The 27,322-nt window shown below is 48.5% G+C and overlaps 1 protein-coding gene across 2 annotated transcripts in view; it reads right to left on the bottom strand.

The window, feature by feature from the left end:
* Window positions 1-2,886: 2,886 nt before the first annotated feature.
* The window catches only part of LOC132764778 (anoctamin-7-like), a 30,849-nt gene continuing 6,413 nt past the window's right edge, over window positions 2,887-27,322 (bottom strand). Inside the window, exons 8-22 of one of the 2 annotated variants that reach the window (XM_060758839.2) lie at window positions 26,417-26,582; window positions 23,858-23,948; window positions 23,663-23,759; window positions 21,979-22,122; window positions 19,630-19,767; window positions 19,332-19,533; window positions 17,952-18,063; window positions 16,702-16,756; window positions 16,512-16,609; window positions 16,281-16,417; window positions 12,495-12,700; window positions 12,261-12,403; window positions 12,093-12,183; window positions 10,460-10,594; window positions 2,887-3,481 (exon numbers count right to left, since the gene is read on the bottom strand). In XM_060758839.2, coding sequence (XP_060614822.2) covers window positions 3,455-3,481; window positions 10,460-10,594; window positions 12,093-12,183; window positions 12,261-12,403; window positions 12,495-12,700; window positions 16,281-16,417; window positions 16,512-16,609; window positions 16,702-16,756; window positions 17,952-18,063; window positions 19,332-19,533; window positions 19,630-19,767; window positions 21,979-22,122; window positions 23,663-23,759; window positions 23,858-23,948; window positions 26,417-26,582 — 1,842 coding nt within the window. In that variant the 3' untranslated portion in view covers window positions 2,887-3,454. Of the gene's footprint in view, window positions 3,482-10,428; window positions 10,595-12,092; window positions 12,184-12,260; window positions 12,404-12,494; window positions 12,701-16,280; window positions 16,418-16,511; window positions 16,610-16,701; window positions 16,757-17,951; window positions 18,064-19,331; window positions 19,534-19,629; window positions 19,768-21,978; window positions 22,123-23,662; window positions 23,760-23,857; window positions 23,949-26,416; window positions 26,583-27,322 lie in introns of both variants that reach the window. The other variant, XM_060758838.2, reaches the window with a different exon arrangement.

The raw sequence follows: 27,322 nt of genomic DNA on the forward strand, positions 1-27,322 counted from the left end.
AACTCCACCAGTGTTCACATTTGGGTATATTGAGTATTTCTGCCAAGTTTGGTCCAGATCCATCCTTGTTTGAGTCCACAGTGCTCTCTGGATGCAGGTGAACTACAACTCCCAAACGGAAGGTCAATGCCCACCAAATCTTTCCAGTATTTTCTGTTGGTCATCGTAGTTTTGAGTGTTGAGTTTGGTTCAATTTCATCGTCATTGGAATTCAGAATGCGCTTTGATTGTAGGTGAACTATAAATCCCAGCAACCACAACTCCCAAATGTCAAGGTCTATTTCCCCCCAAACTCCACCAGTGTTCACATTTGGATATATTGAGTATTCATACCAAGTTTGGTCCAGATCCATCCTTGTTTGAGTCCACAGTGCTCTCTGGATGCAGGTGAACTACAACTCCCAAACTCAAGGTCAATGCCCACCAAACCCTTCCAGTATTTTCTGTTGGTCGTGGGAGTTTTGTGTGCCGAGTTTGGTTCAATTTCATCATCATTGGAATTCAGAATGCGTTTTGATTGTAGATGAACTATAAATCCCAGGAACCACAACTCCCAAATGTCAAGGTCTATTTCCCCTCAAACTCCACCAGTGTTCACATTTGGTCCAGATCCATCGTTGTTCGAGTCCACAGTACTCTCTGGATGCAGGTGAACTACAACTCCCAAACTGAAGGTCAATGCCCACCAAACCCTTCCAGTATTTTCTGTTGGTCGTGGGAGTTTTGTGTGCCGAGTTTGGTTCAATTTCATCGTCATTGGAATTCAGAATGCGCTTTGATTGTAGGTGAACTATAAATCCCAGCAACCACAGCTCCCAAATGTCAAGGTCTATTTCCCCCCAAACTCCACCAGTGTTCACATTTGGGTATATTGAGTATTCGTGCCAAGTTTGGTCCAGATCCATCGTTGTTCGAGTCCACAGTACTCTCTGGATGCAGGTGAACTACAACTCCCAAACTGAAGGTCAATGGCCAGTATTTTCTGTTGGTCGTTGGAGTTTTGTGTGCCGAGTTTGGTTCAATTTCATCGTCATTGGAATTCAGAATGCGCTTTGATTGTAGGTGAACTATAAATTCCAGCAACCACAACTCACAAATGTCAAGGTCTATTTCCCCCCCAAACTCCACCAGTGTTCACATTTGGGTATATTGAGTATTTCTGCCAAGTTTGGTCCAGATCCATCCTTGTTTGAGTCCACAGTGCTCTCTGGATGCAGGTGAACTACAACTCCCAAACTCAAGGTCAATGCCCACCAAACCCTTCCAGTATTTTCTGTTGGTCGTGGGAGTTTTGTGTGCCGAGTTTGGTTCAATTTCATCATCATTGGAATTCAGAATGCGTTTTGATTGTAGATGAACTATAAATCCCAACAACCACAACTCCCAAATGTCAAGGTCTATTTCCCCCCAAACTCCACCAGTGTTCACATTTGGGTATATTGAGTATTTCTGCCAAGTTTGGTCCAGATCCATCCTTGTTTGAGTCCACAGTGCTCTCTGGATGCAGGTGAACTACAACTCCCAAACTGAAGGTCAATGGCCAGTATTTTCTGTTGGTCGTTGGAGTTTTGTGTGCCAAGTTTGGTTGAATTTCATCGTCATTGGAATTCAGAATGCGCTTTTGATTGTAGGTGAACTATAAATTCCAGCAACCACAACTCCCAAATGTCAAGGTATATTTCCTCTCAAACTCCACCAGTGTTCACATTTGGATATATTGAGTATTCATACCAAGTTTGGTCCAGATCCATCGTTGTTTGAGTCCACAGTGCTCTCTGGATGTAGGTGAACTACAACTCCCAAACTTAAGGTCAATGGCCAATATTTTCTGTTGGTCGTGGGAGTTTTGTGTGCCAAGTTTGGTTCAATTTCATCGTCATTGGAATTCAGATTGCGCTTTGATTGTAGGTGAACTATAAATCCCAGCAACCACAGCTCCCAAATGTCAAGGTCCATTTCCCCCCAAACTCCACCACTGTTCACATTTGGTCCAGATCCATCGTTGTTTTGAGTCCACAGTGTTCTCTGCATGCAGGTGAACTACAACTCCCAAACTTAAGGTCAATGGCCAGTATTTTCTGTTGGTCGTGGGAGTTTTGTGTGCCGAGTTTGGTTCAATTTCATCATCATTGAAATTCAGAATGCGCTTTGATTGTAGGTGAACTATAAATCCCAGCAACCACAACTCCCAAATGTCAAGGTCTATTTCCCCGCAAACTCCACCAGTGTTTACATTTGGTCCAGATCCATGATTGTTTGAGTCCACAGTGCTCTCTGGATGCAGGTGAACTACAACTCCCAAACTCAAGGCCAATGCCCAACAAACCCTTCCAGTATTTTCTGTTGGTCATCGGAGTTTTGTGTGCCGAGTTTGGTTCAATTTCATCATTATTGGAATTCAGAATGCGCTTTGATTGTAGGTGAACTATAAATCCCAGCAACTACAACTCCCAAACTCAAGGTCAATGCCCAACAAACCCTTCTAGTATTTTCTGTTGGTCGTGGGAGTTTTGTGTGCCAAGTTTGGTTCAATTTCATCGTCATTGGAATTCAGAATGCGCTTTGATTGTAGGTGAACTATAAATCCCAGCAACTACAACTACCAAACCAATCCCCCCAACTCCACCAGTATTCAAATGTGGGCATATCGGGTATTTGTGCCCAATTTGGTCCAGTGAATTGCTTGCAGTGCTGAGGAAGGGGCCGGGAACCACGGAGGTGCCTCCTCTAGGGACGGGTCTGTGCTGCCCCCTGGTGGCCAGAAGCAGGGCTTCCCTTCTGCACCAAACAAGGTTTGCCAAAGTGGTGTCCGGAGTGGGAGAAAGAACTCTTGTCTGTTGGAAGCAAAGTGGGAATGTTGCAGAGAAAGAAGGCGAGACAACAGAAGGCCGTTGGATGCCGCAGTTCGGCTTTTATTAACCAACAGCGGAGAAGATACGGCAATAGCAGCAGCAGCGAGAGCGTTGTGCAAGAGAGGCGCCATTCGAGATGCAAGGATTAGAAGGGGAGAGCTCTAGTCCTCTTGGAGGAAGGGTTGGGAGGCATTGGGCATCCAAACAAACAAAATGCATGACAGAAATATAAATAAATAAATAGGACACACATGGAAATAAATATAATCAATATTGAGGTCAAGCAAGACAGACCCAAAGGAGGCCGGAGAAGACCCTGTGTTGTGTTTACAATCAAAGCAGAGGCTGATGGGAGGTCAAGCAAGCCAGGATTGGCTTTCTGGGGTCTCTGCCCTTTTTGGGGTGAGAGGAGGGGTCCGTGCGGGAAGAGGGGCAACCCCGCTGGGCGTGGGTCGGCCAAGCAGCGCTGGGGGTCCAAAGCGTGCCTTTGCGACAGTCCTCGACCCGCCTCCCGCTCTCCCCAAAAGGGCCTCGGGAAGGGGAGGGGGCTTCTCCCCAAGTGAATTTGTGGGGACTCCGAAGAAGCAGAGAAACCTTCTAGATCACGCTGCCGGATAAAAGGCTGCTTGCTGCACCGGGAGAGAAAAAGAGAAACGGGTCAGAGTACGGGCTGATCGGGACCCCCGCCACAGACCCCCCCCCCCAGGACCCTTGGCTCTCCTTTGCAATGCAGTGGGCATTGGGAGGACAATGGGCACTGACCCCCTCCCCATACATACATACACCCAACAAGAAAAGGCCGTGACACCACAAGAAGCAGAGGGACCCCACTATCACCCCATTTCAGGATTAAACAATCTTCTCTAACATTTTAGCGAACAGATTTAAAAACTTTTTGATGGACCGGGTGGGGGACGATTCAAATGGTTTCCTACCTAATGGAAACATTAAAGACAACGTGAGAACCATTCTAGATACATTAGAATACGATGAAACACACCACCAGAAGGAAGTAGCGCTACTCTCTATTGATGCTGAAAAAGCGTTTGATAACATCAATTGGGATTTTTTCAAACTACTTTTTCAGGAGATGGATTTCGGCTTTCAATTTCAGAACGCAATCAGAGCAATATATCCCCCATGACCTTCTGGCAAGGAAACTAGTCCAATGTGGGCTAGACAAAACTACGGTGAGGTGGATCTGTAACTGGTTAAGTGGACGAACACAGAGAGTGCTCACTAATGCTTCCTCTTCATCTTGGAAAGAAGTGACAAGTGGAGTGCCACAAGCAGGGTTCCGTCCTGGGCCCGGTCCTGTTCAACATCTTTATTAATGACTCAGATGAAGGGCTAGAAGGCAGGATCATCAAGTTTGCAGACGACACCAAATTGGGAGGGATAGCCAATAGTCCAGAGGACAGGAGCAGAATTCAAAACGATCTTGACAGATTAGAGAGATGGGCCAAAACTAACAAAATGAAGTTCAACAGGGACAAATGCAAGATACTCCACTTTGGCAGAAAAAATGAAGTGCAAAGATACAGAATGGGGGACAATGCCTGGCTCGAGAGCAGTACGTGTGAAAAAGATCTTGGAGTCCTCGTGGACAACAAGTTAAACATGAGCCAACAATGTGATGTGGCGGCAAAAAAAGCCAATGGGATTTTGGCCTGCATCAATAGGAGCCTAGTGTCTAGATCTAAGGAAGTAATGCTACCCCTCTATTCTGCTTTGGTTAGACCACATCTGGAATATTATATATAGGAATGGAATATATAGGAATGGAATATATAGGAATGGAAACATCCGGGAGTGGCAGCGATGTGGGCTGGCTGCTCAGAGAACGGCCAACAGTATAACATCTGGCCACTTGGATCAGCCCACTGCACTTTATGATTGGAACCAACATCTTTCCACAGACAGTTTTGCAGTGGACATTGCCGATCAAATGATAAACAGAGGCAGATGGACCTCCAAGAGGGCAGTTTGCAATTCCCTGGCCCAAATCCTAGGTAAAAGATCACAGGATATAAGACTAAAAGCCATAGTGTGGTTGTGGAGGGATTACCAATCCCCTGACCGCTCCACCCGTCTTCAAATTTCATCAGAAGACACCACTTGGCTTGGTGAGCTAATGGCTAAACAACCTGGCCTAAAGAAATGGGGAATCACCATTAGGAGGGTAGTTGTAGACCCCCACATTCGCCCCTTGTTAGATCCTGGGGCTTTGTTCCACCACACTCCACCTGGCCCCCGGGCGAACTCTACAACTAGCTCACCAGTTACGGCCCCCCCTCCTGGTTCGTATAATTTTAAGACCCCATCTGCCCCAATCGTTTCCACTCAGCCAGTCACACTTCTCCGCTCGAGAACACTCCCTTTATTCAGCCCACTTAGCTCCCTGGATACCTCTCTGTCCACCTCAATATCAGAGTCATCCCTACCAGATGCCCAAGGGAGATTATTTCCCAGCCCAACTTCCTCCCCTGAGAGTTGACTAGATTCTGGTCGGGCGGGGGGAGGGAAGGTTCCGGAGAAAGGGGGTGCCATCCGAGTCGTGTGGGGAAGGAGATTTGCGGTTCATAAACATCCCAGGGAGAAGCGCAACAGAGTCCTTGCGACCCTGGAAAAGGTGGGCAGTGGTAGGCTCCTTGGCAGCCCCCTTGGTCTTAAGGTCCTGTTGATCAATGCCAGATCCGTGAATGGTAAGACCGCAGCCATCCAGGACTTGATCCTGGATGAGAGGGCGGATCTGGCATGCATTACCGAGACCTGGTTGGACGAGGTGGGAGGTGTAAACCTTTCCCAGCTGTGTCCTCCAGGTTTCGGAGTGCATCAACAGGCCAGACAAGGGGGGCGGGGAGGAGGGGTCGCAGTGGTCTTCCGGCAATCCATCGCCGTGACCAGATGCGTTGTCCCGCAAGCGTCTGGGTTTGAATGTGTCCACTTGAAAGTGGGGAGCCGTGACAGTGTGGGGCTCCTGCTGGTGTATCGCCCACCCCGAGATCCAGCAGCTTCCCTGGCTGAGTTAGCGGAGGTGGTCTCTAATTCGGCCTTGGTCTCCCAGCGCCTGGTGGTGCTGGGAGACTTTAACATCCACGCCGAGACCACTTTATCTGGCGCAGCTCAGGACTTTATGGCCACCATGACGGCCATAGGACTGTCACAGATAATATCTGGCCCCACGCATCATGCTGGGCACACTCTCGACCTCGTCTTTGTGGCGGACGACGAATTGATCAGAGTGGAAGATCAAAACATCCTTCCAGTGTCATGGTCTGACCATCATCTGATCACATTTAGACTCACTGCGACCCTAAACCTCCGCAGGGGTGGAGGACAAATTAAGATGGTCCGCCCTAGGAGACTGATGGATCCGGACGGATTCCTGAGGAATCTTAGGGTTCTTCCTGCCTTGGAGCCTGGCGATTCTATCGACGCCTTAGTAACTCTCTACAACGGGGAGATGGCCAGGGCGTTAGATACGATCGCACCCGAACGTCCCATCTCGTTGCGTCGTGACAGGCCGTCTCCTTGGTTCACCGAGGAGTTGGCCGTGATGAAGCATACGAGAAGGGGGCTAGAGCGCAAATGGAGGAAATCTCGAGTCGTGTCTGACCGAACACGGGCTAGAGCCTCCCTTAAGGCATACTCCGCGGCTATACGGGCGGCCAGGAAGTCATTCACGACCGCCCGTATAGCATCTGCAGCAAATAGATCATCGGAGCTGTTTCGGGTCGTGGGTGAACTCCTCCACCCTCCAGCGGTGGAGGAGCTCCCCGACGACCCCGCAGCTCGGTGTCGCGATTTCGCACACCATTTTGCAGATAAAGTCGCCCAGATACGCCTCGAGCTCGACTCCAATTCCATCGCAGTGCCAGAAGAGGTGACGGAGGCACCTGCTTGTCCAGTTTTATGGGATTCTTTTAGGCTTGTTCTTCCTGAAACCGTTGAGGAGATCCTTGGGGCTGTGAGAGCGACCACCTCATCCCTGGACCCATGCCCATCCTGGCTCATTAAATCAGCCAGAGGGGGGTTGCTTGACTGGTTTGTACCAATTATCAATACATCGTTGGAGCGAGGAATTTTTCCATCTAACCTGAAGCAGGCCGTGGTTCGCCCACTTATTAAAAAAGCTTCCCTTGACTCCTCGGTGTTGAATAATTACAGGCCGATCTCCAACCTCCCCTTTTTGGGTAAGGTGCTGGAGAGGGTGGTCGCCTCTCAGCTTCAGGGTTTCCTAGACGATACCAACTACCTAGATCAGTCACAGTCTGGTTTCAGGCCTGGCCATGGCACCGAGACAGCCTTGGTCGCCTTGGTGGATGACCTCCGTAGAGAGCTAGACAGGGGGAGTGTGACTCTGCTGGTTCTCTTGGACATCTCAGCGGCTTTCGATACCATCGATCATGGTATCCTTCTGGGTCGTCTCTCCGGGATGGGCCTTGGGGGCACGGTTCTGTCGTGGCTCCAGTCCTTCCTGGAGGGACGAACTCAGATGGTGAAGCTGGGAGATGCCTGCTCTGACCCCTGGCCTTTGACCTGTGGGGTCCCGCAAGGCTCTATTTTGTCTCCCATGCTTTTTAACATCTACATGAAACCGCTGGGAGAGGTCATCCGGGGTTTTGGAGTTGGGTGCCATCTCTACGCAGATGACACACAACTCTACTACTCCTTTCCACCTAACTCCAAGGAGGCTTCTCAGGTGCTAGGTGAGTGCCTGGCCGCTGTGTCGATCTGGATGAGGAAGAACAAGCTGAAGATCAATCCCGACAAGACAGAGGTCCTCCTGGTCGATCGTAAACCGAATCGGGGTATAGGGTGGTTACCTGTGTTGGACGGGGTTACACTTCCCCTGAAGCCACAGGTCCGCAGTTTGGGCGTCCTCTTGGATTCTTCGCTTACACTTGAAGCTCAGGTGTCGGCGGTATCCGGGAGGGCCTTTGCGCAACTGAGACTTGTGCGCCAACTGCGACCATACCTCGTGAAGGCTGATCTGGCCGGGGTGGTCCACGCCTTGGTCACCTCTAGAATGGATTACTGCAATGCGCTCTACGTGGGGCTACCCTTGAAGACGGCCCGGAAACTGCAATTGGTCCAACGTGCAGCAGCCAGGATGCTAACCGGAGCTCATTATCAAGAGAGGTCTACCCCTCTGTTTAAGGAGCTCCACTGGCTGCCATTCATCTTCCGAGCCCAATTCAAGGTGCAGGTGCTCACCTACAAAGCCCTGAACGGTTTGGGACCACCCTACCTGCGCGACCGCATCTCCATCCATGAACCCACACGCCCGTTACGGTCATCCGGAGAGGCCCTGCTCGTGATCCCACCCACGTCGCAAGCGCGCTTGGTGGGGACGCGAGACAGGGCCTTCTCCGTGGCGGCCCCCAGACTTTGGAACGCCCTCCCAAAAGATCTCAGACAGGCCCCCACTCTAGCCGTTTTCAAAAGGAATTTAAAAACTTGGCTGTTCCGTTGCGCCTTCCCAAACTAGGAATCCCCATCCCAAGTCCTGGAAGCACTTTAGTACAACAAATGTTGCTGCACACCACACTTTAATCCTACGTTCCTCCTGCCATTTCAGCACTTTTAACCCTGTACCCCACTGCGCCGGCCGAACCAGTTTTAATAGTGTTTTGATGTATTGTCATTGTTGTTTATTTTGCTTAATTGTTTTGATTTGCTTTGTTTATTGTTGTGATATGTTTTCTTTTGTATTGTGTTTGAGGCTTCGGCCTGTGTAAGCCGCATCGAGTCCTTCGGGAGATGCTAGCGGGGTACAAATAAAGTTAATAATAATAATAATAATAATAATAATAATATTGTGTCCAATTCTGGGCACCACAATTCAAGAGAGATATTGACAAGCTGGAATGTGTCCAGAGGAGGGCGACTAAAATGATCAAGGGTCTGGAGAACAAGCCCTATGAGGAGCGGCTTAGGGAACTGGGCATGTTTAGCCTGAAGAAGAGAAGGCTGAGAGGAGATATGATAGCCATGTATAAATATGTGAGAGGAAGCCACAGGGAGGAGGAGGGAGCAAGCTTGTTTTCTGCTTCCTTGGAGACTAGGACGCGGAACAATGGCTTCAAACTACAAGAGAGGAGATTCCATCTGAACATGAGGAAGAACTTCCTGACTGTGAGAGCCGTTCAGCAGTGGAACTCTCTGCCCCGGAGTGTGGTGGAGGCTCCTTCTTTGGAAGCTTTTAAGCAGAGGCTGGATGGCCATCTGTCAGGGGAGATTTGAATGCAATATTCCTGCTTCTTGGCAGGGGGTTGGACTAGATGGCCCATGAGGTCTCTTCCAACTCTTTGATTCTATGATTCTATGATTCTATGACGCTGAAAAAGCGTTTGATAACATCAATTGGGATTTTTTCAAACTACTTTTTCAGGAGATGGATTTCGGCTTTCAATTTCAGAACGCAATCAGAGCAATATTTGACGATCAAAAAGCAAAATTAATAATAAATGGGAGCAGTTCAGAGGAATTTCCAATTGAGAAGGGTGCACGACAGGGGTGTCCCTTATCACCCCTGATCTTCATCTTTGCCCTGGAAATCCTACTAAGAGAAATAAGGAAGGACAAAACTTTAATTGGTTTAAAAATAGATAAACACGAGCTCAAACTGCGAGCTTTCACCGAAAATCCCAATTGATGTTATCAAACGCTTTTTCAGCGTCATAGAATCATAGAGAAACTATATCAAGATGGCTAGAGAAATTTGAAGAATATGGAGAGGTGGCGGGATTTAAACTAAACAAAAAGAAAACAATGGCGCTGTCTAAAAATATCTCTAAACACAACAGAAGCAGAGGGACCCCCAAACACAACATGGACGGCACTGTGTCACCACGGCACGGCACGCCATCGTCACGCAGCCAGGACTCACAGGCCACCGGAAGCAGCAGAGGGAGGGAGATAGGCGCATCTGAGTGTGTTTCTCTAGGTTGGGGGGCTCTTATGGCATGAGTCTCTATCTCAACCTGTGGGTCGCGGCCACTGGAGGGGTTGAATGAGCATTTCAGAGGGGTCGTCAAACACGAACAGGAAACACGTATCAGGAACCCCTTTGGCAGAGAAGGCTGAAGATCTCTCCACTTATCCTCCTCCTTGTTGGAAAGAGGGTGAATCCTCCCACCAAAAGCCCTCCTCCGCTGTGATTGGCCGGCCTCTCAGCCAAGGGGAGGACTGCTTCTGAGACTCCGAATGGGGAGGGGAGAGCAGGCATGCTCAGCGCACGGCAGAGTGGTGAGCGGGGAGAGCGTGTGAGGCTGGAGGGAGACTCGTACCAGCACATCTTCAAAACATGTGTGAGAAATTTGGTCCAATTCTATCATTGGTGGCGTTCAGAATGCTCCTAGGTGAAGGATAAAACCCGGCAACTACAACTCCCAAATGTCAAGGTCTATTTCCCCCAAACTCCACAATTGGGCATATTGAGTATCCGTGCCAAGTTTGGTCCAGATCCATCCTCCTTCCCTTCCTCCGCTGCTGCCTCCAGTGGTGTTTCTCACCAACAAGGCAACACAGAGACACAGTGAAGCCCAGATGGGCCCCTCCGTCCACTGACCTGATGATGAAGGAGAGGAGTCGCGACTCACCGTCAGCAGGACATCCTGGTTGTCGGCCAGGGCCTGCTTAGCCAGGTAGCGCTCCCGCTTGACCTTCAGCTCCAAGGAGGCCGGGACGTCCGGCACCAGCCAGTCAATGAGCCGCAGGCAGAAGAAGACCACGTGCTGCAGGGGAAGAGGAGAAAGAGGTAGAAGAGGTGGAGGAAGAGGTGGAAGAAGTGGAAGAAAAGAGGTGGAAGAGGAGGAGGAGGTTGGAGAAGAGTAGCAGAAGAGGAATAGGAAGAGAAGAGGAAGAATAGGAGGAGAAAGAGGAGGAAGAGAAGAAGAGGACAAAGTTGTGGAAGAGAAGGAAGAAGGAAGAGTAGGGGGAAGAAGAGAGGACAAGGAGGAGGAAGAACAAGACGAGAAAGAGGAGAAGGGAGAGAAAGAAGGAAGAGAAAGAAGAAGGAATAGTAGGGAGAAGAAAAGACAAGAGAGAGAACAGGAGAAGAAGAACATAGAATCATAGAATCAAAGAGTTGGAAGAGACCTCATGGGCCATCCAGTCCAACCCCATTCTGCCAAGAAGCAGGAATATTGCATTCAAATCACCCCTGACAAATGGCCATCCAGCCTCTGCTTAAAAGCTTCCAAAGAAGGAGCCTCCACCACACTCCGGGGCAGAGAGTTCCACTGCTGAACGGCTCTCACAGTCAGGAAGTTCTTCCTAATGTTCAGATGGAATCTCCTCTCTTGTAGTTTGAAGCCATTGTTCCGCGTCCTAGTGCTCCCATTTATTATTAATTTTGCTTTTTGATCGTCATATATTGCTCTGATTGCGTTCTGAAATTGAAAGCCGAAATCCATCTCCTGAAAAAGTAGTTTGAAAAAATCCCAATTGATGTTATCAAACGCTTTTTCAGTGTCATAGAATCATAGAATCATAGAATCAAAGAGTTGGAAGAGACCTCATGGGCCATCTAGTCCAACCCCATTCTGCCAAGAAGCAGGAATATTGCATTCAAATCTCCCCTGACAGATGGCCATCCAGCCTCTGCTTAAAAGCTTCCAAAGAAGGAGCCTCCACCACACTCCGGGGCAGAGAGTTCCACTGCTGAACGGCTCTCACAGTCAGGAAGTTCTTCCTCATGTTCAGATGGAATCTCCTCTCTTGTAGTTTGAAGCCATTGTTCCGCGTCCTAGTCTCCGAGGAAGCAGAAAACAAGCTTGCTCCCTCCTCCCTGTGGCTTCCTCTCACATATTTATACATGGCTATCATATCTCCTCTCAGCCTTCTCTTCTTCAGGCTAAACATGCCCAGTTCCCTAAGCCGCTCCTCATAGGGCTTGTTCTCCAGACCCTTGATCATTTTAGTCGCCCTCCTCTGGACACATTCCAGCTTGTCAACATCTCTCTTGAATTGTGGTGCCCAGAATTGGTGGAGAACAGGTGGAGAAAGAGGAGAAGGAAGAGAAAGAGGAGGAAGAAGAGGAGAAAGAGAAGAAAGAGGAATAGGAGGATGGGGAGGAGGTGGGAAAAGAGAAAGAGGAGGAGGAAGAAGACAAGGAGGAGGAGGAGGGGAAAGAGAGGAGACATGGGAGGAAGGCTTCCCAAGGGCTACTCCACCCTCTGCTCCGCTCTCCTCTTCTTTCCTCTTCTCTCCTCTCCTCTTCTTTCCACTCACCTCAAAGGCAATGATGAAACCCAGGCGGATGGCCAGCAGCTTCCAGTAGAAGAGGGTGTAGTTGCCGTGGGTGTCGCGGAAGGCCTTATACCTGGCAAGGGAGGACATGGCTCAGTCCGGCTGCCGGTCAGTTGGGCAGCTGGTCAGCCAGCACCCCCCCCGACTCACCGGCAGAGAGTGTGGTTGCCAGCCACGTAGCTGGGAGGGGAGTAGGCCAGAGTGAAGTTGACATATCCGCGAAGCTGGCTGTCCTCCTGGTACTGGTAGAGGAGGCGTGGGAGGAAGTCGGAGGTGAAGGCGATGAGGAAGGCCTGTGAGCAAGGAGAGAGACAAGGTGTCTTCAGAGAAGTGGATAGTTAGATGGATGAAATGACCCAACGGGAGCAGGAAAGCAGGACTCACGTTGACAATGACAGAGAGTTGGGCCAGGACATCTAGGATGAAGAACCAGACCCCGATGTCCTGGGCCCGTTCGGCCACAGGCCTCCGGTACTCGCAGACAAACTTCTGGGCATCCAGACGGATCTCCACCCAGTTGTTGAGTAGCGCAAAGAGGGGGGCCAGAGGGAAGGCGGCTACAAAGATGGTGATGAAGCCAAACTGGAGAACTGTTTGCAGGGGAGAGAGAAAGAGGAGTCGGCGGAGTCGCCCCTATCTCTGCCCGGCCCCCTCCTCCATTGAAAGACCTTGCAGAACCCAAAGACCCAGAGGCCACTCTCACGTTGGGACTTGCTGCAGTTACCTCTTAGGAATTAGCCCAAGTATCTTCAGAGCTTTTTATCTGACCAAACACTGAAGGCAGTGTTTTTGCAACAGGTTTAATTGAACATGACACCTTGCTGGGTGAGCAACTATGGAAAGTGCCATGCATGTGCACAGTTCAGTGAATTTCTTCTTCGTTTTTCTTACAGTAGGCTTGCATTCCCCTTCTCTCTCCCCTTTTCTATTGAGCTCTCTGTTTTCAGCTGGTATTTTTGACAATACCAGCTGATTATTGCCAATCTGGAAGCTGCTCTGAGTCCCCTCCGGGATTGAGATAAAGTGGGGTAAAAATGCAGCAAATAGTTTTTTCCATTTCATGGAGCAGGTCATAGAATCATAGACTCAAAGAGTTGGAAGAGACCTCATGGGCCATCCAGTCCAACCCCATTCTGCCAAGAAGCAGGAATATTGCGTTCAAATCACCCCTGACAAATGGCCATCCAGCCTCTGCTTAAAAGCTTCCAAAGAAGGAGCCTCCACCACACTCCGGGGCAGAGAGTTCCACTGCTGAACGGCTCTCACAGTCAGGAAGTTCTTCCTCATATTCAGATGGAATCTCCTCTCTTGTAGTTTGAAGCCATTGTTCCGCGTCCTAGTCTCCAAGGAAGCAGAAAACAAGCCTGCTCCCTCCTCCCTGTGGCTTCCTCTCACATATTTATACATGGCTATCATATCTCCTCTCAGCCTTCTCTTCTTCAGGCTAAACATGCCCAGTTCCCTAAGCCGCTCCTCATAGGGCTTGTTCTCCAGACCCTTGATCATTTTAGTCGCTCTCCTCTGGACACATTCCAGCTTGTCAATATCTCTCTTGAATTGTGGTGCCCAGAATTGGACACAATATTCCAGATGTGGTCTAACCAAAGCAGAATAGAGGGGTAGCATTACTTCCTTAGATCTAGACACTATGCTCCTACTGATGCAGGCCAAAATCCCATTGGCTTTTTTTGCCGCCACATCACATTGTTGGCTCATGTTTAACTTGTTGTCCACGAGGACTCCAAGATCTTTTTCACACGTACTGCTCTCGAGCCAGGCATTGTCCCCCATTCTATATCTTTGCATTTCATTTTTTCTGCCAAAGTGGAGTATCTTACATTTGTCACTGTTGAACTTCATTTTGTTAGTTTTGGCTCCTGTCCTCTGGACTATTGGCTATCCCTCCCAATTTGGTGTCGTCTGCAAACTTGATGATCCTGCCTTCTAGCCCTTCATCTAAGTCATTAATAAAGATGTTGAACAGGACCGGGCCCAGGACGGAACCCTGCGGCACTCCACTTGTCACTTCTTTCCAAGATGAAGAGGAAGCATTGGTGAGCACTCTCTGTGTTCGTCCACTTAACCAATTCCAGATCCACCTCACCGTAGTTTTGCCTAGCCCACATTGGACTAGTTTCCTTGCCAGAAGGTCATGGGGGACCTTGTCGAAGGCCTTACTGAAATCCAGGTACGCTACATCCACGGCATTCCCCGCATCTACCCAGCTTGTAGCTCTATCGAAGAAAGAGATCAGATTAGTCTGGCATGACTTGTTTTTGATAAATCCATGTTGACTATTAGCGATGACTGCATTTGTTTCTAAGTGTTTGCAGACCGCTTCCTTAACAATCTTTTCCAGAATCTTGCCCGGTATCGACGTGAGGCTGACCGGACGGTAGTTGTTTGGGTCATCCTTTTTTCCCTTCTTGAAGATTGGGACCACATTGGCCCTCCTCCAATCTGCTGGAACTTCTCCCGTTCTCCAAGAACTCTCAAAGATGGTTGCCAATGGTTCCAAAATGACTTCCGCTAGTTCCTTCAATACTCTGGGGTGTAGTTGATCTGGCCCTGAAAGGGGACTTGGACTCATTAAGAGCGGCCAGGTATTCCTGGACGACTTCTTTCCCAATTTGGGGTTGGATGTCCTCCAATCCCTCATCCACTCCATCTTGCTGAGGTTGAAGACTCTCTTTTTGTGAGAAGACCGAGGCAAAGAAGGCATTAAGTAGTTCTGCCTTTTCCCTATCCCCTGTCACCAAGCTCTATCCTTTGAACCTTCCTCCCTTTTCATCTAACTCTTGTTGCTTTTACTATCTCTCTCTCTCTTAGGCCTCGTTGTTTCACAGCACATGCAGATCTTTATTTTATTGTATTTTACTCTTGTTGTGAGCTGCCACAAATCCTTTTGGGGAGATGGAGCGGGATAGAAATAATAATAATAATAATAATAATAATAATTATTATTATTAGTAGTAGTAGTAGTAGTAGTAGTAGTATTCAGGGTCCCCTGGTGCACAGCTGGTTAAACCACAAGATCAGTATTTCAAATCCGGGGAGTGGGGTAAGCTCCCGCTGTTAGCCCCAGCTTCTGCCAACCCAGCGGTTCGAAAACATGCAAATGTGAGTAGATCAATAGGTATCGCTTCTGCAGGAAGGTAACAGTGCTCCATGCAGTCATGCTCTGTAATGATGTGTAAATTTTATTCCTTTGGTTATGTGTAATTTAAACAGTTTAGGGATGGTAAGTATGGAGGATTATGTTTTGTTGGAGATGGTGGCTTGGCGTTGGCTGAGTTGCCATAGCAACAGGGGCAGAGCCAACTGCCTCTTCAGGAGGCAGCTGTTTTTAAAAAGTCAGTCAGTAAGCCAGTGAGCTACTGAGAGGACTGAGTCTCTGGGTGGAGATTCAGGGAATGTGTCTGTAGCTGGTGTGCTATAGGAAAGACTGAATCTCAGGGTGGGGATTCAGGGAATCAATTGGTGACCAAAGTGGTTGCAGAGAAGGACCCGGTAGTGAGAGAGCTACAGGGGGTTGTTGATTCTAAATTAAGAATCAAGGTTTGGCTGGGTTTAAGCCTGCTGTGCCTGCTGTGAAACGTTTTGAAGTCTGTGCCTGAGATTACTCATGAAACCTTTCTAATGTAACCATCAAGATTTGTGCCTCTTGTGAAGAAACAGTTAAACATATTACACTCCTGTTAAAATAAACTTGTTACTGTTTTCCTCAAGCTTTGCCTGATACAGTTTCTCCTAAGTTGAACAGGCTGCAATAGTGAAGTCAGCCAGAGACAGTAAACGCTACGCTATCCACTGAATAAAACCTTTTGTCATTAACAGTTCCTTTATAAAATAGCTCCTAGGCTGATATTGATCGTTGCCCGGCTTCCCTCACAGATTAGGTGGCAGTAAGTTTACCACGCACCTTCACATTTGGTGGCATTCGGTGGTATTAAAACGGTCTCCTTCACATACTCATGGCCACATTACCTTGGAGGTGCCTATGGACAACGCTGGCTCTTCGGTTTAGACATGGAGATGAACACCAGAGTCCCAGAGTCCGACACAACTAGACTTCATGTCAAAGGGAAACCTTTACCTATATTATTATTTGTCTGCTCATGATTCTTTGTTCATGTATCCCGAGCTCCAGCCCCAACATGCAGGACCTACCCATCTCCAGGTATTCCTCAAAGAGCCCCTCGCATTCAATCAGCTCAAAGTCTTCCTCCCATTGTTTGGGTTCCTGACAGATCTGGGAGCCTCGCACTCGGGCCAACTGCCTCTTCTGGCGCCAGGCCTTCAGCTTCCTGTAGAGAAGGAGGAAGAAGAAGAAGAAGATCTAACCTAATTAGATGTCTACTTCCTGCAGAGGGAGAGAGACTCTATGGGGGCCCCACTCACGGAAGGAGGAACTCCTGGATGTTGCTGACGATCTGCTTCCCCACCATGATGATGAAGAGCTGCTGGGCAAGTTCGATCAGGCACCCACCTGGACCACACTGTAAAGCAAAGGAGAGCAATGAGAAAGGGAAAGAAGGAAGGAGAGGGCAGAAGGAATGGGGGACCCTCCCTCTATCTCCGTCCCACTTACGTCCTCGTTCCTCATGCCCAGGAGCATCCCGTACTGCCCGGGATACCCCACGAACCTGCCAAAGGCAAGGAAAACACCTCTGAATGATTCCACACCAGTCATTTTGAAAAAACACTTAAAAAATGCAAAGTGGTAATAACTGCAGCAGTTTAGCAGTCCAAAAGCTTCTAGTGCCAGCAGTAGAGCAGATAGGAAAGTTAGGGACTGGCTATCTCACGACCTGTCCCCCCAAAGGAAAGGGATAGGAGAGAACAGAGTGACAATGCAAAGTGGCAATAACTGCAGCAGTTTAGCAGTCCAAAAGCCTCTAGTGCCAGCAGTAGAGCAGATAGGAAAGTTAGGGACTGGCTATCTCACGACCTGTCCCCCCAAAGGAAAGGGATAGGAGAGAACAGAGCGACAATGCAAAGTGGCAATAACTGCAGCAGTTTAGCAGTCCAAAAGCTTCTAGTGCCAGCAGTAGAGCAGATAGGAAAGTTAGGGACTGGCTATCTCACGACCTGTCCCCCCAAAGGAAAGGGATAGGAGGAGAGAACAGAGCGACAATGCAAAGTGGCAATAACTGCAGCAGTTTAGCAGTCCAAAAGCCTCTAGTGCCAGCAGTAGAGCAGATAGGAAAGTTAGGGACTGGCTATCTCACGACCTGTCCCCCCAAAGGAAAGGGATAGGAGGAGAGAACAGAGTGACAATGCAAAGTGGCAATAACTGCAGCAGTTTAGCAGTCCAAAAGCCTCTAGTGCCAGCAGTAGAGCAGATAGGAAAGTTAGGGACTGGCTATCTCACGACCTGTCCCCCCAAAGGAAAGGGATAGGAGGAGAGAACAGAGCGACAATGCAAAGTGGCAATAACTGCAGCAGTTTAGCAGTCCAAAAGCTTCTAGTGCCAGCAGTAGAGCAGATAGGAAAGTTAGAGACTGGCTATCTCACGACCTGTCCCCCCAAAGGAAGGGGATAGGAGGAGAGAACAGAGCGACAATGCAAAGTGGCAATAACTGCAGCAGTTTAGCAGTCCAAAAGCTTCTAGTGCCAGCAGTAGAGCAGATAGGAAAGTTAGAGACTGGCTATCTCACGACTTGTCCCCCCAAAAGAAGGGGATAGGAGGAGAGAACAGAGTGACAGGCAGGCAGAGAGGCAAATAGGAGAAGGGCTTTTCCCTGCCAACTAACTCATCTGGGTTGAGTTCAAACAGGTGGGGGTCGGACCTTGGGGCAGTTGTCACCACCAGCAACCTGGCCCCTGCTGCGTCCGCACCTGCCTTTGAAGAATGCCACGTAGAATGGGGAAGAGTAGAAGTTGACGAACTGGAAGATGAAGACCTTGAAGGTGAAGGCATCCTCATGCTGCGTCTGCGTCCGGTGCATCTCTGTAAAGGCAATGGGGTCTGAGCCTGAAGCGGGATGGGAGGGGGGCAAAAGCCCCCTACTCTGATTCCAGGCTCACAGCAGTTGCAAAAGACTTCATGGGAAGAGATACATTTCTGCACAGAAAGCTGGTGCCTATCTATCTGGAGGCCTCATCTTGTTCCTCTCCATGCTCACAAAGTAGCAGCAGTTTAGCAGATCGGAAGCTCCTGAGTGTTAGCAGTAGAGCCAATGAGGTTTGGTAATTACAGGAGCAAACTCAAGCTTTAAAAGCTGTAGGGAGAACTCCATGACTACATAGGAATATTAGATTCAACTACCCGGAGGCATCTTGCCTCTCTCCATGCTCACAGGGGAGAATAAAGTACAGTAGAGTCTCGCTTATCCGACATAAACGAGCTGGCAGAATCTATATAAATAAAAATGTAATGTTCATTTGTGGGATTAACAGAACTCAAAAACCACTGGACGAATTGGCACCAAATTTGGACACAAGACACCTAACAACCCAATGTATGTCCTTCACTCTAAAAAATTGAATTTGTCATTTGGGAGTTGTAGTTGCTGGGATTGTAGTTTGTGATTGTAGTTCACCTACAATCAAAGAGCATTCTGAACTCCACCAACGATGGAATTGAACCAAACTTGGCACACAGAACTCCCATGACCAACAGAAAATACTGCAAGGGTTTGGTGGGCAGTGTCCTTGGAGTTGTAGTTCACCTACATCCAGAGATCACTGTGGACTCAAACAATGATGGATCTGGACCAAACTCTACACAAATACTCAATATGCCCAAATGTGAACACTGGTAGAGTTTGTGGGAAATAAAATCTAGACATTTGGGAGTTGTAGTTGCTGGGATTTATAGTTCACCTACAATCACAGAGCATTCTGAATCCCACCAATGATAGAACTGGGCCAAACCACCCACACAGAACCCCCATGTGGGCCACAGCAACGCGTGGCAGGGGACGGCTAGTGTCCGATAAACGAAAAGGAGTCTCCGACTGTTACCCGTCCGACGCGACACTAGACACCTAGAATACTAACAACAGGGGCTCAAAGAGTTAAGGCAAGGCAACATCTCAGGGCTAGAGCGGCCTAACAGGAAGCGTTGGATAAGAGCGTTGGATAAGACAGAATGTCGGATATGTGAAGGTCGGATAAGTGAGACTCTATCTATCTATCTATCTATCTATCTATCAGGAGACTGCATCTTATCCCTCTCCAAGTTCACAGGAGAAGTTGCACCCTCTCCATGCTCACCCCATCGCGTCAGCTTCTCCGCCAAGGAAGTGTAGACCTGGCTCATGAGGAGGATGAGCACCAGGTTCACCATGGAGCTGCTGATGTTGGCGATGTTCCCGGCCTGCGTCATGAGGACCGTGTTCCCCGTGTGGTACATCATGGTGCTGACGATGCCCCGGTACATGATCACCGACACCAGGAAGATCATCACCACGCACAGCTGCGGAGAAGGGGGCGGAAGGAAAGGGGCTAAGGATGGATGGATGGACGAAGGGGGAGAAGAAGGGGTGACTGGGACCCCCTTCCCCGAGCTCACCATGGTGGCGATGGCCACAGACCCCGTCAGGATGCGGGAGATTCGGTCCCTCTGGGGGAAGTGGGGCTCCTTCACCCCTGTGACCGGGTTCTGCTCCATTTGTGGGGCCATGGCCGCAAACTCTGGCCGCGGACGCTCCTGGAGGGAGAAGGAGAAGAAGCCATATCAAGGCAATTTGCTGGCCAACTTGCTTCTTATCATCCAATTAACTGACTTCAGACAGTTGTTTCTGCTTCAACGAGCGGCTCTTATATTTATTTAAATTTCATCCATTGTGATAATACTCGTCAGCACGATAGAAGAGAGAAGAAAGAGACTGAGCAATGCCACCTGCTATGTTTATACCCCACTGTTATCAGCTCATTAATTCAGTGTCCAGCCTCGTAGTCTATTGCAACATTTCCCTTGTCTGTTGTACGCATGCTTCATAAGGTTCCAAAGATTAACTCTTTCACAGCTAGCAGCATGGACATTTTAAACTTGTACAATATATATGTATTGGCATTACACCGATAAGCCATAGAGTCCTAGAGTTGGGAGAGACCTCTGTCAGGACTATTGAAAGTATGCATGTATGTTTTTTCAATGTGTTTCAATGTGCTTAACAGTGGTGTTCATATGTATTCAAGATGGATTCAGTTATGTTCATTTGTATGCTGGAATTGTTGTTATAAGAGACAGAGAGGTAGAGAGAGAAGTAAGATAACAAGTTCTCTCTGTCTGGGAAGAATTAGGGAGTAGCCGGCTTACAGCCAGAGAAACTGATAAGCAGATGTTCTGTAACTGTACTATAGTTGTGCTTTGTAGTTCCTGTTGTAGTTCCTGATTAAGCTCGCTTGGAAGTAGACGTGTATTAAGATGTGCTAAGTAAACTTTGTTATTTTCTGAAACTGGAAGACTGCAGTGTCCTGTTTTGTGTCTGTGTGATCTAGTAACCTCATCTCCGCTGCGCATAGACCTCCAAAGGCCATCTTGTCTGACCCTTTTTATTCTGCCATGCAGGAAAGGCACAATCAAAGCACACCCAACAGATGGCCATCCAGCCTTTGCAATAATAATAATAATAATAATAATAATAATAATAATATTGAAGTTGAATCCAGACAAGACAGAGGTACTCCTGGTCAGTCGCAAGGCGGTGACCAGGGGAGCATTTGCGCCAGCTGCGCCCGTACCTTGGGAAGTCGGACTTGGCCACGGTAGTCCACGCTCTTGTCACATCCCGCCTAGACTACTGCAACGCTCTCTACGTGGGGCTGCCCCTGAAGACGGCCCGGAAGCTGCAATTAGTCCAACGCGCGGCAGCCATGATTCTAACAGGAGCGGAGCGCAGGGAGCACACAACCCCTCTGTTGCACCAGCTCCACTGGCTGCCGATTTGCTACCGGGCCCAATTCAAGGTTTTGGTATTGGCCTATAAAGCCCTAAACGGTTCCGGCCCAAGATACCTATCTGACCGCATCTCGGCCTATGAACCCACCCGGACTTTGAGATCTTCCGGGGAGGCCCTGCTCTCGATCCCGCCAGCCTCTCAAGCACGGTTGGCGGGGACGAGAGATAGGGCCTTCTCAGTGGTGGCTCCTCGGCTGTGGAACGCCCTTCCTGTAGACGTTAGGCTGGCACCATCTCTCATGACATTCCGTAGAAAGTTGAAGACCTGGATGTTTGTGCAGGCGTTTGAGTAATTCAGTGCAACTTGGTAATTTGGAAAATAGGAACGGAACAATGGACGACGAATTTGGATCACGCTTGGATGATGAAGCGATCAGGGATGGGATTTGTGATAACTGTGTATTGATGATTGCGTTATTAGCTATTAATGGTAATGTGTAATTTAACTGTCATTGTATTTTAATTATTGCTATTTTTATTGTCTTTGCTGTTTGGAAACCGCTGTGAGTCGCCCTCGGGCTTGAGATACAGCGGTATACAAGAATAGTAAATAAATAAATAAATAAATAAATAATAGGAGCAAGCCCAGGGGTCATCTAGTCCAACCCTCTTTATTCTGCCATGCAGGAAAAACACAATCAAAACACCCTCAACATATGTCCATCCAACCTCAATAATAATAACAATAATAAGAGTTCCTTCTTAGAGTCCATATCCCTCTTGAATGGCTTTGCCTTCCCATAACAAGGCTTATACACTGAGGCATTCTCATACTGAGGCCTACTAACACTGAGGCCTACCTCACATTGAGGCCTTTATGCTTCCTTCTTGAATGGCTTTGCCCAGAATTGGACACAGAGACCTGCCCTATGCGCCACCCATCTGGTGGGACCAAGAAGGTGGGCCTTCTTGGCTTCCAAGTGCAGAGAGAAGGACACCTTGATCTGGTTTCCTCACCTCTTCTTCCTGGAAATCCATGCAGTCCCAATGGTGGGCCAGGGTGGCGTTCTTCCGCTTCCAATACTCCAGGAAGGTCACGGCCCAGAAGGACATGAAGATGCTGAAGAAGACGGTCCCCGGGTGGTCAAAGAGGTAGCCCACCTGGCAAGCAGAATCACAACAACAACAACAACAACAACCAGCCTGTGCTTAAAAGCCTCCAAAGAGAGTCCCACTGTCAAACAGTTCTTCTTACGATTAGGAAGTTCTTCCTAAGGTTCAGGTGGGATTTCCTTCCCTATCATTTGAACCCAGGACTTCCTTTGATTTGACACTAGACTCCTTTGGATGCCGCCCAAAATCCCATTGACCCTTTAAGCTTCTGCATCACAGTGTTCAGCTTGTTGTCCATGAAGACTCCATGAAGTACACATGGTGTATTTGTGTACTTTGGAGAGAAACTCGGTCTTTTTAATTACAAAAATGTGAGTCAAGCACTGAAAGGGTTTAATGGATGCAATGACTCAGCAAAAGCTGTAGTTCTATATAAGCAGGTGTGCCTGTAGTTTAGTATCCGTCAGTCTGAGAAAGCCCTCAGTGTGAGAAGGTCTCAGTGTGAGGTAGGCCTCAGTATGAGAATGCCTCAATTGTTGTGACTGAAGCTGAGCTCAATGGAACTTCTGAGCTAGAATTCCTACAGGATGATGATGAGGATGATGGGTTACAGATTTCTGTACATGCTTCAGACAGGGCTGACAGTGGGGCTGCTGAGGGAGAAACAGCAAGTCAGTTCCCAGGGGAAAGGAATGTTACTGAGACTGATAACGAGAGTGAAATCCCACACGGCCAGGTGGAGATGTCTTTGCCTTCCCACAGTGATCCAGTCCAGCTGGACCAAGATAAGGGGTTGCAGAGCCTTGAAGATAATGAATTAATGAGCAAGCAAGATCGTCTGCAATTAAGGCTCCGGAGAAGCTCTCGCTTGGCTAGCAAGCGAGAAGCCAAGGGTGCCAAAGGTCATTGCAATGCGTTCATGTCTGCAAAGGATATTTAGCCTTCTAGTTGACAAGCAGAGGTTGTCAGTTCAACGTAGCTCTTTCCATGCAAACTTCTATGGATTAATCTTGGCTTTTAGCAGCACACTTCTGGCTTCCTGAGTTTGGGATTTGGGTCCTGTTTTCAACTGTTTTCCATGGACTCTTGTTTGACCATTGCTAAAAGGATTATGCTTCATGCTTTTGCCTTTGGATCTTGGGAATTGTGTCTTTGCATTTAAGCCTTTGTACTGCCTATGGAACTTTTGCATTTCTTATACTATGTTTTGATTTTGCCTTTTTCTCAGTAAACTACAAAACCTACAGCTTTGGTGTGGTGGTGTCTGGGAGCAAGGTGAAAACTACCCTGAGTTGCAACATCAGTGTGTGAGATAAACCTCAGAATGAGAAGGCCTCGTGTGTGAAGCTCCGGTGTGGACCACTTGCCTAGTTTCCAACAGACCTCACAAGCTCTGAGGATTCCTGCCATAGATGTGGGCAAAACATCAGGAGGGAATGCTACTGGAAGATGGCCATACAGCCTGAAAAACTCTGATCCTATCCTCTGGAGCATGAGCTATCCATCCCAATTTGGTCCCATCTGCAGACTTGATCTGCATTCCCTCTAAAGCTTCTCCTAAGTCATTAACAAGGATGTTGAACGTTACCTTGGCCATGGGGCAGATGTCGGAGATGTGCCAGTTGCCGCAGGTGTCGCAAAGGGGGCACATGAGGAACTGCTTCCCGCTATTGCAGATCTCTTCTCTGAAGGGTGGAAGTGAGGGAGGAAGTGAGGGAAGAAGGAGGGACCCATGGGGCATCCTCACAGCCTTCCCTCTACCCCACGTCCATTGCCCACTCACGCCGGAGTGTTGCTCCCCATGGTCAGGAGTCCGGCAAGGAAGACAAGGGTCCCGACGGCCGCAGCTGGGAGCAGCCACGCCGTGTAGAAGCCTGCAAGGAGGAGACACAATAAGGCTGCCCCTGAGCATGGGCAGAGGCCAACAATGCATGTCGTCATGGACAGGGTCTGAGCTCTTCTGGGGCAGAGGCGCATGATGGGGAAAGAGGGGAGAGAGGTGCACAAACACAAACACAGAGACCAATGTTATCTCTTCCATAGGAAGCTTATCTTTGTAAAATACAAAGTTCAACAACAATAAAGTTCAACCTTCAAAATGGAGGCCTTCTCATAACGAGGCTTATCTCACAGACTGAGGCGTTCTCATACTGAGGCCTACTAACACATCACATTGAGGCATTTATGCTTCCTTCTTTGCTTCCACACTGCGCTTCCTTCTCATACAGATAAACAGCTTCACTCTCGCTGAGTTTCCTCTCGCACCAGCTTACACAAGAGCTTCACACAGTAGCTTTTTACACACTGGAGCTTCACATACAAGGTCTTCAACCTGGGGCTTCTCTCACCGAAGCCTTCTCACATCAGGCCTCTCACACACTGATGAAATGGCAGGGAGAAGGTTTCAGGAAAAGAGACAAAGAGAGGTCCGGAGGTCTGAAAAGCACGGATTTTATTTCCAGCTGGGACCCTGGAGTGGACTATGTCCAAAAGCATCCAGAGCCCCGAGATAAGTGCGGATTATGCCTTTTATAGCCTCCAAATGCAAGCAAACAAAGAACATGCTTCTACATACATTGACCTCATTCACTACGTCACCTTAGCATCATACGAATATCAAATTCTACCTTCCAACATACAAAAGGCATGTCTCTGTGTCTTTCTAAAGAGCAAGCATACAGCTTACATTCATCAATCAAGGGGCCTAACTTTGACCTGTCAGGAGAAAGGAGATATAGGCTCTCCTTAGTACCAGTCTCTCTCTCTGGAATGTATAGATAACATTATTATTATTTATTTGGTTTACTTTTACCCCGCCCTTCTCACCCCGAAGGGGACTCAGGGCAGCTTACATATCCAAGGCACAATTCGATGCCCGTAACATACAACAATGATAAAAACACAATAGCACAAAATAGCAAACAACAACAGTACATCATATCCATACCCAATAAAACCAATAAAACCCATAAAATATTTCATACAAACCGATACAAACCAATTACTCCTTATTGCCGGCCAATATTCGCTATCTCATAGTTCAGAGTTCATTCCACAGTTATCAGTCCTGCTGGTCCTATTTGTCTGGTTGTCCTTACTTAGTTGGCAGATTGCCTGAAGGCCTGGTCCCACAACCATGTCTTTATCTTCCTCCTGAAGGACAGGAGTGATGTCGATGTCCTAATATCTGCCGGGAGTGAGTTCCACAGGTGAGGGGCCACCACTGAGAAGGCCCTGCTCCTCGTCCCCACCAGCCTCACTTGGGAGAACGGTGGGGTCGAGAGCAGGGCCCCCTCAGATGATCTTAAATTCCATGGTGGGGTGTAGAGGGAGATACGTTTGGACAGATACACTGGACCGGAACCGTACAGGGTTTTGTAGGTCAAAACCAGCACCTTGAATTGGGCTCGGAACTGAACCGGCAGCCAGTGAAGCTGACACACAGGGGGGTGGTATGCTCTCTGTATGTCGCTCCAGTGAGCAGCCTGGCTGCCGCTCGCTGGACCAGTTGAAGTTTCCGAACCGTCTTCAAGGGCAACCCCACGTAGAGTGCGTTGCAGTAGTCTATCCGGGATGTGACAAGAGCGTGGACCACTGTGGCCAGATCAGACTTCCCAAGGTACGGGCGCAGCTGGTGCACAAGTTTTAATTGTGCAAAAGCTCTCCCGGCCACCGCTGAAACCTGTGGTTCCAGGCTCAGCGATGAGTCCAGGATCACTCCCAAGCTGCGAACCTGCGTCTTCAGGGGGAGTGGAACCCTGTCTAATACAGGCTGTAACCCGATGCCCTGTTCGGTCTTACAACTGACCAGTAGGACCTCTGTCTTGTCTGGATTCAGTTTCAATTTGCTAGCCCTCATCCAGTCCGACACAGCAGGCCCCCCTCTTCAGCCCCCCTCTTGCTGTGCCTGGACAGCAGCTTGTTTGTCCTGTTAGCATTCTTTCTATACAGAGAGAACTTGATTTTTCTATACATTTCAATGCTTGTAAAGTACATACAATTTACACATAAATAAATATCTATTTTTCCAATATCTCCTCATCACTGAAGCCTACTAACTCTGAGGCCTACCTTGTTTACCTCACACTGAGGCCTCCCTCACACTGAAGCCTTTCTCCCTCTGAGGCTTTCTCACAGACTGAGGTCTCTTCAACTTACACTGAGGGCTACTAAGCTACAATCGCACCTACATATATATATATATATATATATATATATATATATATATATATATATATTGAACTGCAGCTTTTGTGGAGTCATTTAACCCTTTCAGTGCTTGACTCACATTTTTGTAATCCAAAACACCTAGTTAATTTTTAATATTTCCGACGCCTCTCACCCAGCCAGGCGAAGTAGATGGCCACCTTCTCCCCAAAGTACTCCCGGATGTGGTCGAGGGGCTGATAGCGGAACCAGCAGCCCCACTGGGCCCAGAAGCCATACAGCACCTGGCGCGGGTTCAACTCCTCCCCCGGAACCTCGTACTCGGGGAGCTCAAAGGGGCCCTAAAGGAGGAAGAAGAGGGAGGAAGAGGACGGAAGAGAGGAAAGAGGGAAGGAAGGAAGAAAAGAAGTGAGAAAGAGGAGGGAGGGCAAGAAGGACGAGAGGAAAAAAGGGGAGGGGAAGAAAGCAAGAAGGAGGAAGTAGAGGACGAAAGAGGAAAAAGAGGGAAAGAGGAGGAAGAAGGAAGATAAGAAGAGGAGAGGAAGAGGAAGGATGAGAGGAAAGAGGGGAAGGAAGGAAGAAAAGAAGTGAGAAAGAGGAGGGAGGGCAAGAAGGACGAGAGGAAAAAGGGGGAGGGGAAGAAAGCAAGAAGGAGGAAGTAGAGGACGAAAGAGGAAAAAGAGGGAAAGAGGAGGAATAAGGAAGAGAAGAAGAGGAGAGGAAGAGGAAGGATGAGAGGGAAGAGGGAAGGAAGGAAGAAAAGAAGTGAGAAAGAGGAAGGAGGCAAGAAGGACGAGAGGAAAAAGGGGGAGGGGAAGAAAGCAAGAAGGAGGAAGTAGAGGACGGAAGAGGAAAAACAAGGAAAGAGGAGGAAGAAGGAAGAGAAGAAGAGGAGAGGAAGAGGAAGGATGAGAGGAAAGAGGGAAGGAAGGAAGAAAAGAAGTGAGAAAGAGGAGGGAGGGCAAGAAGGACGAGAGGAAAAAGGGGGAGGGGAAGAAAGCAAGAAGGAGGAAGTAGAGGATGAAAGAGGAAAAAGAGGGAAAGAGGAGGAAGAAGGAAGAGAAAAAGAGGAGAGGAAGAG

This window comes from Anolis sagrei, chromosome 13, assembly GCF_037176765.1.
Source record: "Anolis sagrei isolate rAnoSag1 chromosome 13, rAnoSag1.mat, whole genome shotgun sequence".
NCBI lineage: Eukaryota > Metazoa > Chordata > Lepidosauria > Squamata > Dactyloidae > Anolis > Anolis sagrei.